Source organism: Seriola aureovittata, chromosome 7 (genome assembly GCF_021018895.1).
Source record: "Seriola aureovittata isolate HTS-2021-v1 ecotype China chromosome 7, ASM2101889v1, whole genome shotgun sequence".
Taxonomy (NCBI): domain Eukaryota; kingdom Metazoa; phylum Chordata; class Actinopteri; order Carangiformes; family Carangidae; genus Seriola; species Seriola aureovittata.
The window spans coordinates 3,793,802-3,807,093 of NC_079370.1; the positions used below are offsets into that span (position 1 = coordinate 3,793,802).

Sequence of the window (13,292 nt, forward strand, 5' to 3'; positions counted from 1 at the left end):
TGTTCCAAAGGTTTTGTTGCATGTATGACAGATCAGTCAAACATAATGTGACTGTGGGCTATAATGTAAATTCCAGCTGCATTTTTAATCAATTTCTTAAATTACCCTTTGATTATGTTCTTGCCCGCCATCTAATGATCAAATTTATTTGCCAACCTCTCGAATAGAAGTTCAGAGTTTAATTTAGAACAATTCATCTTTTCATTAGGGTTTTTTTTTTTTTTTTTTTTTTTTACACAGATAAAGATGAACATAATGAAAATTGTTTTCACAGTTTACATGTTACGCCCCACCCTTGAGTGGCCCTAAAGGGCGCAAAACACACACACCAGCGACCCAACAAACTCATAAGACTCCTCTTAAATAACAAAAGGGTTATTTAACATAAATGTGCAAAAGAATCAGGACACTCAATTAAGACAAGCAGAAATCCCAGGCTGAGAGGCAGTTCAACCAGCAGTCCCCATGCCGAAAGCCTCTGCCCTTCTGAAGGTGGCACCAGAGTTTAACCTACATACAAGTGACCAAACCAAAAGTGGACAGCAACAGCCACGAAACAAAAATGGTGACAACGCAGTCAGCCACGACACTTACGCAGCAACCAACAAGTGACCCAGCAAAAGTGGATTGCAGGTACCACAGCAAAAAATGTCACACATAACCAGTAAGAGTTTATCACAGCTACACGAGACAAAGCCAACAGACTTAAGGTGGAGTCAACCCTCAAAAGAGATTGCAATTAAGCTGCTGTGCAAAGTGCAAGATTACAAGGGAAACAAGCTGTAGAGAGGCACCCCAACCTGCCTTCAGCGGCGCCCCAGGAGGCTTTCCTTAAAACAGTCATCTCTGTAAGTCAGCAGCGAAGCCAAGACAAGGCCCACTGCCTCACTCAGACAACCTACCCACACGCAGGTATACCACCAAAAGTAACAAAGGCAAAATAACAAAGTGGCGAGACTCAGTCTGCCCGACGATAATTAAGGTGTTCTCAAGCAACCTCCAGGGCACTAAAGTGAACATCTAGTCAAAAGCACAAACAGACAAGCAGCAAAACCATAAAGGATCTACACAACACTCCACCAGTGACCCAACAAACTCATAAAACGCCTCTAAAACCTCTAAAAAGGGTTTATTTAACATAAATGTGCAAAAGAATCAGGGCGCTAAGAGGCAGCAGAACCAGCAGTCCCCCACGCCAAAAGCCTCTGCCGTTCTGAAGGTGGCACCAGAGTTTTTAATCTTTCCTCCCCAGGCCAGGTGGATCTCGTGGAGTGATCAGGGCGGAGCTGCAGGGGAGACAGGACAGGGAAAAGACAAAAAAAAAACACCGGGAAAGCCATGCTGCCGCAACACTCTGCACCATTCAAGGCTTTTTTTTTTTTAACCTGATCATATACACAAAATTTGGAATTTCTTGAGTAAAAAGTTTTTCATGCAATTATGAGTTCCCCATTTATTTCTATAACATAGACTCTACAAAATTCAACATTTTCAATGTATAAAATAAATAGCTGTGGTCCGTTTAGGCCTGTGTCTAATGAATGGATAAGATAATTAATAAATCTGATTATATGGTGAATCATTATAAAAACCCTGGTCTTTATAAAATATGAACTATTTTTCCAGCCATGTTGTCCATTGTCCATATTATAGAAATTCCTTATTTTGTGCTGTAGTTCAGGGTTTTACTGCTCCGTGTTGGTTTGGAAGCTGCTCTGCTCAAGAGAAAACACACGTGAAGAAAGTGGCTGCTTTGGTTTTGAATCATGATGCGACACTGGCTGGTTTGAGTCCAAAAGGCACATACTGGATTGTATCTTTTCCTCCTTAGGGACACCTGTATGTCGGCACAGCGATGGAGGTCCAGCGACTGCCGCTGGCTGACTGCGGTCGCTATGGCGACACATGCAGGGAGTGCATTCTTTCCCGGGATCCGTACTGCGGCTGGGACAGAGCCAGGAGGAAGTGCATCGCCATCCCGCCTGGATACAACGTCTCATCTGGGTACGATGATTAGATATGATGTCACCACTGCAGAGCTATTGGCTGTTTCCACATGGGCTGACAGGAGGGGGGGAGGAGCTCATTAGCAATGTCTAAAACTCAGTATCAGTGGTGAGCTGAAGCTTAAATCTGTAATTACAGAAATGAAATTTGCTTTAACTATGAAGAAACTGCGGTTTAAAGAAGAAGATGCATGTGGAGCTTTTGTTAAGCACTGACTGCAAATTTCTCATGTAGTAATTTGCTCTGGCTCTAATGGACATTGTGGATTTCCAATTTTAAGAAAGAACAGGAAAATTAATCTGTACTGTGTTGTAATAAGCCTCTGACTCAGTTTTCTCCTTTTCCCGCTCTCACATTCCTGAACGATTTAGTCCCTGTCTGTTTTAATTCGCAGTAGGTTAATGTGGCGACTCGCGAGCTATTTGTGAAGCTATATTCAACCCTGCTAATTTGTCCTCTCCATTATTTTCCAACAGGGCGCTCATTCAGAATCTGGACCATTCGAACTCCTCGGTTTGCGGGGAAGCTGCTGGTGAGCCCTTATCTGCTCTCTCCCACTCTCTCTGTATCTTAATTAACCAAAAATAGGAACCTTTCTGAGCAGCTAGAGTAAAAAGATGATTATCATATAATTGAGTGGAGTACAACAAGCCACAGGGAGATTTTTTTTCTTCTTTATGTTATGGCTTGCCCCGTTTCAAAGCTCAAAACCCAGTTATGACCTCGACTAATCATGACAATTACTCCCCTCTGAAGGGAAGGCTATCTTCTTTAGTGATCGTATTTTAACACTAGCATTTATTTCCAGGTGTCAGTGGTGCCAAATGTCCTGTCTGAGGATCCAGGAACAAGTTTCGCTTTATTTCCCCAGAAAATAACACTCAGAGGCAATGAGAAGAAACCTGTTCCAGTCTTTTAATTGATATCTCACAGCAAAGGAATTAAAGGTTTACTTTTCACTGAACTTGGCAGGAAGGTTTTTCCAGCATCTTGGAGAACATTCCTCAGCTCTATTGTGGATGTAGTCTGTCTGGGAGTCCTCTGGCTCTTGATGTGATCCCACACTGACACTGCCATCTGTTCGGGGACTCCTTCTCGTTCTTCTCATTGCTGTAAATAATTCTTTATGACTCTGGCTGCATGTTTGGGGTTGTTGTGCTGCTGCAGGATGAATCTGGCACCGATCAGAAGTGCCTAAGATGTTTGCACGGCGCTGTACATGTGATAACTTCAATGTACACAGTAGGGTCCAAAAGTCTCAGACCCTCAGAAACTTTCCCATTCAAGTGGATTATTCTTATTTGAACTCTTCAGAGATTCTTCAAGATAGAGAGGGAAGTCACTCTGAAGGATTCTGATTACTGTTACACCAGCTCTGACGGAGTGTATATGTCAATCCTGAACAGAGCTTTTTCTAACAAGGTTACTAGAAGGTGTGTAACTATGCAACCGATACAACCACCCACCATCCACAATCTCATGTCATGATACTGTAAGACGCCTGCGGTAAAAGTTATGCTAGTTTAATTAGCTTCAGATAGATACCACCCCCACCACCACCCCAGAAACAAATCGCCGGTATGAACCGAATCATGGTTCAACGACGACGTCTGAACCGAACTTTGGATTTGAAGTATAGTTATACCCTTAATTCAAAAGCTTCACAGGTCTGACGAGGTTAGTTCAAGCAGAGAGGTTTTATTTAGGACAGGTAGAGAACTGTTTCTATGTTTTGTTTCTTTCGATGTTATGATGTTGATCACATTCGGAGGTAACACACCAATTATTGTGTAATCATCAGAACACGGTCTACACAACTTATTACACACTTAGTGAGGACATCATCCTTACGTTTCCTGGTGATGAGTTTTCCTTTGTCTATTTATTCCAGATAAGTTAAAAACCTTAAATACATCACCTCAGCTGCACTTTTTTCCCCTCATAAAGATCATTGTTGGATTAAGCTCTTAGAGGCCTCAAGGCCAAAAATGATCTCTGGGCCTCTATTGACCGTTTAGCACAGGGGACAGGTAATAATGCAGGTCCTGCCTTAAGGCCCTTATCATATCGGTTGATAATGCGCTTTAGTGCAGCATGGTTCTAGACAAATTTGCAATCAATCAAAAGAGTGTAAACCAATTGAAACATAATGAATATTGGGACTTCAGGGAGTTTGCGACCCTGAAGTAGTTGATCCTGAAGCCTGTTTCTCAGTTGTTAATCCAGCCTCGGAAAATATCTACAAAACCGAGATGTTCTGAGCAGAAAATATAAACATAGTCTGGATATGAGCTAAATCACTATAATGCTGTTACAGGGGTCAACGGAGAGCGGAACACTCAGCTTTTACTGTATATAGAGTCTCTGTAACAGCAGTTACTTTGACAACACCGCACATTTTACGTGATTCATTTTAGTATGAAAGTCTTCATTTCTTTTTCCCTGCAGCTCTGAAGCAGCGTCGAACGTCACCCAGAGAAGTGATGGTGCAGTCCAACACCTCCATCTTTCTCCCCTGCCCTGTGCGCTCCTTCCACGCCACCTACCGCTGGGAGAAGGATAACTGCTTCAAGAACTACCCCTGCCTCTTCGCCGGGGACTTCTGCGTCCTGGGGCCGATCGTCGACACGCCCCTCAAGGACGGCGTCTTCCGCTGCATGGCCACCGAGGACGGATTCAAGGTGGAGGTTATCTCCTTCAGGCTGGTGAACGACGGCAGGCTCCTGGCCGCCTCCCTGGCCTACACCTTGGGGCCGTCGCTCCTGCTCGCCGTGGCCACTCTGTGGCTCCATTAACTGCAGCTAACGCTAATGCTAACCCCTCATCCTTACTGGCTCCCAATGACAGGAAAGACGAGGAGCCGCTGTTAGGAGGTTAGGTTCGCAGAGCATTGAAGTACATGGTTGGGTTGTACAGTGCCAATTCATCTTTTTTCAATTTTTAGAGAGAGTCCAGCAAATGTCAGTGAATGATTTTAACATAAAGCAACATTCAGTATCTGCAGCTGCAGCGGTCTTAACAAGAGCAGAACTGAAAAATACATACGTTATTTTAATCAAACTAAAGTGACTAGGAGTTACTGTCCATGAATTAACATATCTTGCGAGTTTGAACTCGATTCAACCATAATTAGGTGCTTTGCAAACCTTTCCTCTCTGACTCCAAAAGATAAACATATCCAATGAGTTGGGCAAAAAAAACCACCAATACCAGGCCAATTCTTTTTACCATTTCTCTACTTCTTTTAAAACTGACTTGATTGTGCTTATTTGTGAATACGTAAACCTTTAATACCACTCCTCCATCTTCATCGTTCACCTTGTTAAACTTTGTTGGTATAGCTCATTAGTACTAAGAAAAAAAAATGTCTGGTATTGAGATTTAAAAAGCCTTAACACTTCTGGGACATAAACTCCTAAGCACAATTTTGCAGTCGAGGCAGAATACTGCAGACTCGGGTGGACTTGGCGCTATAATTAGTGCAGCTGAGTCTGAGAACATCACTGGGAGGAAGTGTCAGCTTTTTGACAGGAAGTAGGCGGATGGGCAAGAGCTCATCCTCGAACATCACTGTGTCTCAGCACCTCCTCCTCAGACGAGGCAGTTTCTTGCATCTTTTTATCAGATGGTATCAGACGTTGTTAGGCCTTGTTCACAGCTTTGTCCGTTGTTGTTTTTTTTTTTTTTCCTTAATACACACCATCGTCTTTCCTTCCTCCCCAAATCATCAGAGCAAAACACTCACTTTTACCGGGTGTGAAAAACACAACATCGCCCACAACTTCTTTGGACAAAAAGTTAGTTAATGTTAGGCGTCACCGCCCTCAGAATCTTAAACATAAAACCATCAGAAACTTATATTATTCTCTTTAAATCTACATGAAAGTTTAAATCTGTTCTGGTTCTTTTATTGTGGAGGGACGGTGGTAACAAGCATTGATTACTTTTCTTATTCTGGGTACATGGTCATGTTTTTTGGGGAAGAGAGCGGACAGCAACAAAGATTTGCTGCGAATGACACCCGATTGCTGTCAAACCCAACAATGCATAAAGATGTGAACAAGGTGTTACGCTATAGCAGTTTCAATTAACACATACTTACATCGTCACGGGGAGCAGATGAAGCTAAATGGAATCGCATAGTAGAGTTGCATTTCATAGTTTGCCAGGAGAAAGAAAAGAAAAAAGAAAAGAAAAAAAAGGCTTGTAATTAGGTCCGTGAAGTATGTTCTGTATTTTATTGCTCTGCAGATGCTGATTTCTACCATTGCTGCCTACGTTCGTGACGGTTTGTCTTGATGGTTTGGGTTTTTAATGCCATAGTTAGAACGTGATATGTAACCACTGACTGCTTTGCATCTTCCCCCCACCCCCCACCCCCCAGGGACATCAGTGCAAATAGACAAGAAAGTGTTTTGTTTTTCTTCTTTTTCATACTTGTGTCTTTATGCTGTGAAACAAACGGACAGATTTTCCAACGAGATGCTTCACTGATGTACAGCAGCAACCACAACCGGCGGCGAGGGGCAGAGGCTTCACGCAACAAACGCGCCCGCGGCCTCTTCTTTTAACCTCTGCTCTGATCGCACTAAACGTTTTTAAGTGGACACTTTAAAGCTGAATGTAAAAAATTGGAACGAAATGGTGAATGTAGCTGCAGCTGAACATTATTGAAATGCCAAAAATGATGCCAAACCTTATGAATACTGATCAGCTGACTGAGGAAGTAGGCTTGTGCGGTGATGAATTATGCAACGGATTAGCATGTTCCTCCCGAGCTTTGAGAATTACCATTCAGTAATGTTACATAAATCTGTCCGTGCCCAGCCTTCCACAGTGGCAGAAATGTCATTAATAACTAATTAGACAATGGAGCCGGTTCGTCATGCACCACATTTAAAGAATTTATTTAAGGGCCGTCAGGGAAACGAGCAGCGAGCGTTTTTCTCAGCTGTGAGAATCTCAAGGCGGCGGCGGCGGCGGCGGTGGCGGCGTCGTGTTTCTCACTCAGCTCGGTTGTGTGTTGCTGCTCGGGGGATCTGCTTGCTTTCTGCATTGCACTGATTTGGCTACTGACTGTGCCAAAAAAAAAGAAAAAACAAGAAAAACAAAGCTATGTTGAACCACCTCATTCGCCCGCCGCTTATTGCTTGCTCCTATGTTTATTTGCAAAATCCCTCGTTCCTTACCTTGCATAATATTTTGTGCCAGATCAACCCTGAGCGCGTGTTTTTTCCTCAGAACCAAACTCACAAACACAAACCTTCTGCAGCTCTAAACATGCATATTAATCATCTTTGTGTCTCTGTGTCGCCACCGGGGCGGGAAATTAACACCAGCCACCAGCCAAGTGCTGGTAAACATTTAGCAGAGGCTGTTCATGAACTCCATTCTGCAGGAGACTTTTGGCAGGAGACTAACTCGACATACACAGACGAGCTCCGAGGCTTTTTCCTCTGTAACCTCCTTTATACTGTAACTGTAACTGCTGTGTATGTGTCGTGAGTGGACTTGGAGAGCTGTTACCACGAGCCGCTGTTAGAAAACAAGCCTATGCTATTCCAATGAGGCAAACAAACCAGGGATCATAAGCTTCTTTACTGTCCCAAGTCCATACTAGATAAATACACCTATTGTATTTAAGTTCTCCTAACAGGTGGTGTCTTGCGGTAATGCAGATAATCACAGTGGATGGTTGGTGGATGACATGCAGTACAGAGCATACAGCTTGGAGCTGGTAGACCATGGATCATGTCTCATTTCCTGCCACTGACGCTGGTTTATTTGAACCATTTCCACAACATTAAACGTGAAGGGAATTGTTTTTGAATCATACATAATTGATTAAGAACTGGACTTAAAGTAAAGTATTGAGCAGCACTATCGGGGTGGAGGAGGAAATGCTCAACTCCTTTGGCTTAGTACAAGAAATTCTAAAAAGTACTGCTTTCAAATCTTTATTTAATTATGAAAACATAAACAAGTATGATCAGATGCGTTAAATATTGTAAATTATGTGTCATTAATATGTTTAATATTTGATGCAGTCAGCAATATTTAAACAAATTTAAAACAAGTGTGTGTGTTATGTGAGTAATCGTAATCTGCTTAATTAGTTGTAACTCCAGACATCAGATAAATATAAAGTAGTAAAAATGAATGTTGAGTGAGAATGATTAAATGTACTGTCGCATTTTTGGCACGAAAAGTAATGTTCTTGACCACATGTACGAATAACAGAATGTGCCAGTGGATGTCAGAACTACCTCTAATGTCAAATTTGAAAACTTTTAGTTTTGATTTATTAGTTATTTCATTAATATTTTTACATTCACATGCACCTTGTCCATTTGGCAGACATCCAAAGCAATGTACAAGCAGAGCAGAAACGTTTTCCAGGATCTACAACCATCCACAAGCGTTTTTACAGTTTTATTTTCGTGCTTTATATTGCACATTTTTCTCCGACAGCCCTGAACAGGTCAGGGCTGTAGTGTGGATTTGGGACACGGGGCTTGTTTTCCTCGGCATTAGAGATGACCTGAGTATTAAACCTGGTCGCCGACGTGTTGCTGTGCAGAGCTGATTGTATTTTCCCCCTTCCCTCATGAGGAGCTCTGGTCCTCAGGGAGGTGGTGGAATTAGGCTTTCATCATCATCCTCATCATCATCATCATCCTTAACTCAACAGGGCTTTGCTTTAATATCCACACTCACTCTTACGGTCGACGTGTGGAATTAAAATTGAAAGCATTTACCAACACTCGCCGTCCTCAAACCGCTTCTCCCCTCTGTTCGAGTCCTTGCTTTGATATGGATATTCACACGGCTGCTGCATCGACATTGAGTTATCGCTTATTCACATCCGTCATCGTCAGCCAGTCTGATAGAGGGTAATCTCCTTCAAAGCAAGCTCTTGATTTGCCTTCAGGAAACCGTTTTGGTGGATCACGCTATCTGCTAGAAACGAATCGACGTCGACTGAAGCGGGTTGCTGTTTTGTTTGCTCTGGGGTTTTGAGTGTCAAGTACTGTACATGATGTGTGCCCACTATTCTGTGTCTTGATATATATAATTTTAAAATTAACATGCCAAACTCTATTATTAAAAAAAAAAAAAAAGAGATTTATATTGGTGCAATGCCAGTCTAATGCCATCTCATAACATGTATTTTTAAATAACAGATATCTATAGTGCAATAGATATTCATGTAACAAATCCATATTGACATGTGTTTCCCTGAACATGTGCGGTGAAAATTAATAAAATGTAAGTATAAAGGAAGAATGTTTTGTCTTTATTTGATTTAATTTCAACAATTAACCATTCATAATGAAGTATTCAAGTGTTCCAAATGGGAATTTCCGTGGATAATTAATGGATAGATTAATGGGTTGTAATATATTAAGGTTTAAATAGATACTCTACATATGTTAAGGGCTTTTTTAAAGGATAATAATAAAGTCATCCCTTAACTTACGCCTTACACGAACCTCAATTTTATTTTTTACAAATTTCATAAAGAAACCCTTTAAAAAAACATTAAAATGCTACAATCCATAATTGTATCCATCAATTTTTCCCATTTCTGGTGTAACATATTACATATTATATTCAGACCCTGAATAGAAACCAAAATCTTAGCAACACAAACACTGATAATTAATAAATGTGTCCAATATTTCAAATTAAAGTATCCCTACAGTTAATGGATGACATTTTAATTGTTTTTTAAAAAAAATAACAGACAAATAAAGGGATCTCTTGCCACCACAAACATGACTTTGATGAATGTGCTCATCATTTATGGAAGACCACAAGTGTAACGGAAATAATAATGAAGCATTTCATTAATTAATAACTAATTGTACAATAAGAAAAAAAAACAGGTGCTGGTCAATTTGTTTACCAATTAATTTATGAATCCATAAATAAATTATTTAAATGATTTGTTATTTGATATTTTAATGGGCAAGTTGGAATTATAAAAAATTATTTAGAAATAAATATGTATGTATGTAAATGTAAATATCTATAAATGTTTTTTTGTAATTTAGTCTATTTATTTATAGATTCATAGATAAATTTGTAAACAATTATATTAATGCCTATTTTAATTTTACAATTAGTTATTAAATAATGAAATGTTTTATTACTATTTCCGTGACGCTTGTGGTCCTCCATACACATTGTGTCAGGGGTGAATGAAGAATTAATTAGTGGTGTTTTGATGTTTTATAGTGCAGAGACAGATGCCTGTGTGACGTCTATGGATAGAAATTATTTTACATAACTTCCTGTATGTTCATTTAGCTGCTTTTTATTAATCGCTTTTACTTTTTAAAGTTTTCAAGTTGTTTAAATGATAAAGAAGGTGCATGTAGACTTTTACACAAACAGATTATAAAATGGCTTCCACTCAGTTGGAGGTGCCTCTCAAGACAATCAGGTTTCATCACCATCTGCTGGACACTGTTTGGTGTATTGACAGGAATATTGCAAAGGATAATAATAAAGGCTATTGAGTGTGTCACATCCACTGAGTCATAAATCCAGTCTCCACTGGTTCTGTCTTCATTCATCCTCCACGCCAGGTTGAATCTTAAGGTTACTTCCATGTTGTTGCAGCCATTCTCCTCTATTACCGATCAATGGCTACGTATGAGTTTAGAGCCACCACTCAACTCCACCAATGAGCCCTACTGTAACACTGGTGTCAAACCTGTCTGCTGCAATAATCAGAGATGATGTAACACTAGCCAGCGGCAGACTATATAATATAACTTGAAAAGAAAAAACCGGCACTTTCAGCTTTGATGAATGTTTTATAGCTGAAACATCCATTTACGTCTGAGGGAAAAGTATTCGACTGCAGCTTTAACTCCAGATTTCAGAATTAAATGAACTACAGTATATGCATCAGATGAAGGAGTGAAGTCTGTGGCATGCACGCTAATGAGGTCTGTCAAGGAAGATGAATTTTCATACTTGTGTAAGACTTGTCAGTACCACCTTTTAATGGCTTCCCTAATGGCTGCAACGGAAGAAATTATACAAAAGTTGAGTAAAGAGCTAAACCTCTGAGATACAATGGTTTAGCTCTTTACTCAACTATTTGTGTGAATTCCACCTTTGGTTTCACAGCGTGGGTGGACATGAATGAACAATGTGTTCACCGGAGGGGGAGATTTCTCAGCAGTGGCCTCCGAGTTCTGCATGCTTGACTTTGAAAAGATATGCCCTGGACACTGCATTCAGGCTGAAAAGAAATATTCTATAAACTCCTCTGTAGCGTTGTAAAAAAGAAAGCAGCAGTTACAACTTCTACCGACCTGAAATACCAGGGCAAGGACACGAGAAGGTTCTGGAGCTCAGTCAGCACAGGCCAGCACAAGAATCAGGCCACTGGACAAAATTACCACATACACAGACGCAAAACTAACTGGCCCTTAATCAGATAGCATGACACGGCATCATGAGCTGAGGAAAACCCGTGACTAAACACAGACTCTATGAACGTGGCAGGCAGACACAAGTACAGCTGGCAGTGTTTACACAGAAGGTGAAAACACAGCTGACTCAGAGGTAGCTCCCAGAGCCTTGGCAATGTCAAAGTAAAAGCAATGCATTCTGGGGGGGAGAAAAAAAAAAATCTGCAGTCAGATGAGTCATAGGTATAACAGGAGGTATGACAATGAAAAAAGTAAATGAGTCAATCACCGAGACAAACAACATCATTAGAGAAAGCTTGATTAGGCTCAATGAGTGGAGTGAATCCTACTGACTTGTCCTGTGGCGCCTCCAGCAGGTTTCAATATTCACTTATGGCTGGACATCTATACTGGACGGACATTCATGGTTCCCGGAGGATGGAGCCTGAATACTGTGCTGACAATCTCCTTTAGCACGTGACGTTCAGTGGATGGGCTGCCGTGACATTTGGTGTGGACATGATGATGTTCCCCTCAGGGTGACTTGTAACGATTCCTTAGCTTTTCCTCTGAAACCATCATCATCTATTTAGTAAGTGCAAGAAGATCAAGTTAAGAAGTGAACTGAAAGTGAACACTTAGTGCTTAGTTAGGGGTGTTAGGGGTGTTAGAGGTGTTAGAGGTGTTTCGGAGAGGAGGTGATCTCGGAAGAGTTGTGACGTCCCTGCTCTGATAGCGTTCGGTAGCTTGTTCCACCATCAGGGAACCACAGACCAGAACAGTCTGGACTGAGTCTGTCTTGTGTGCAGGGATGGCGATGCCAGATGACATTCCTTGGAGGAAGACAGTGGCTGAGAAGGAGCGTAAGGCTGTATGACTGAGTTCAAGTAGATGGGTGGAGACGCAGTCACTCTGAAGGAAGCGTAAATACCCTTGATTTGATTCAGGCGGCCATGGGTAGCCAGTGTAGGTCGATGAGTAGCGGAGTGACAACATCGACGACCAGACGTGCCGCTGCATTCTGGTCCATCTGTAAGGGTTTCGCTGTGCACGAAGGACGGCCCGGCAGAAGAGCATTGAAGTAATCGAGATGAGAGATAACCATGGACCAAGAGCTGGGTGGCGTACTGAGTCAGGTAAGGCCTGATTCTTCTGATGTTGTATAGAGCTACGCGGCACGACCGGGAGACGGATGCAACACGAGTGTGACTCTGTATTTTTATTCTCACTGTTTCCCAACACTTTCCTGTCTAGCAACTCTTATTTCCTCACAGGCTCACGACGGTGGCACAGGGAGCCAAATCCTCCTTTGCAATTAATTCGGCACCTCCATTCTTCTGCAGTTATCAGGGACGTACACACAGGAAAACAAGGACTGTCGCTCCAGAGGAGAAGTTCATATGTCAATCTTCTCAGTGGTTTTGCTGGCAGACGCACAGACACAGAAATAGATTTTAACCAATGCCCAGAAAATAAATTAAACCATTTTCCACTGCAATTGTTTCCATATGTCACACTGAGGAGTGAAGATAGTTAAATCGTAATTGGAACGTGACTTAAATTAAATGGTATTGCGCTGTAAGGTGACCTCGTCCAAATTAAAATAAAATATATTCTCTAACTTACCTCTAGTGATATCTGCCCGTGGAGACAGTTTTAGTTTTACTTGCCCGGGTGTTTTGACAGAGGTGATCACAGTCTTTCAGAGCAAGTCTCAAGTCTTCAGAGTCCCAAGTCTGAAGTTCATCGACGTCATTATTCGAGTAGCGTTTCACTCCTGCGCACGTGTTGTTTTTAGCTACAATGGTTCAAATCAGTTGGCGTTGCGTGCACCACGGCGGCCGTGACCAGGAA

At 41.6% G+C, this 13,292-nt stretch overlaps 1 protein-coding gene across 1 annotated transcript in view; it reads left to right on the forward strand.

Moving 5' to 3' along the window:
* si:ch211-113g11.6 (uncharacterized protein LOC559008 homolog) overlaps positions 1-9,294 on the forward strand; it is a 39,686-nt gene extending 30,392 nt beyond the window's left edge. Inside the window, exons 12-14 of the mRNA XM_056380403.1 lie at positions 1,832-2,004; positions 2,484-2,539; positions 4,456-9,294. Coding sequence (XP_056236378.1) covers positions 1,832-2,004; positions 2,484-2,539; positions 4,456-4,802 — 576 coding nt within the window. The 3' untranslated portion in view covers positions 4,803-9,294. The remainder of the gene's footprint in view (positions 1-1,831; positions 2,005-2,483; positions 2,540-4,455) is intronic.
* The last annotated feature ends 3,998 nt before the right edge of the window (positions 9,295-13,292 follow it).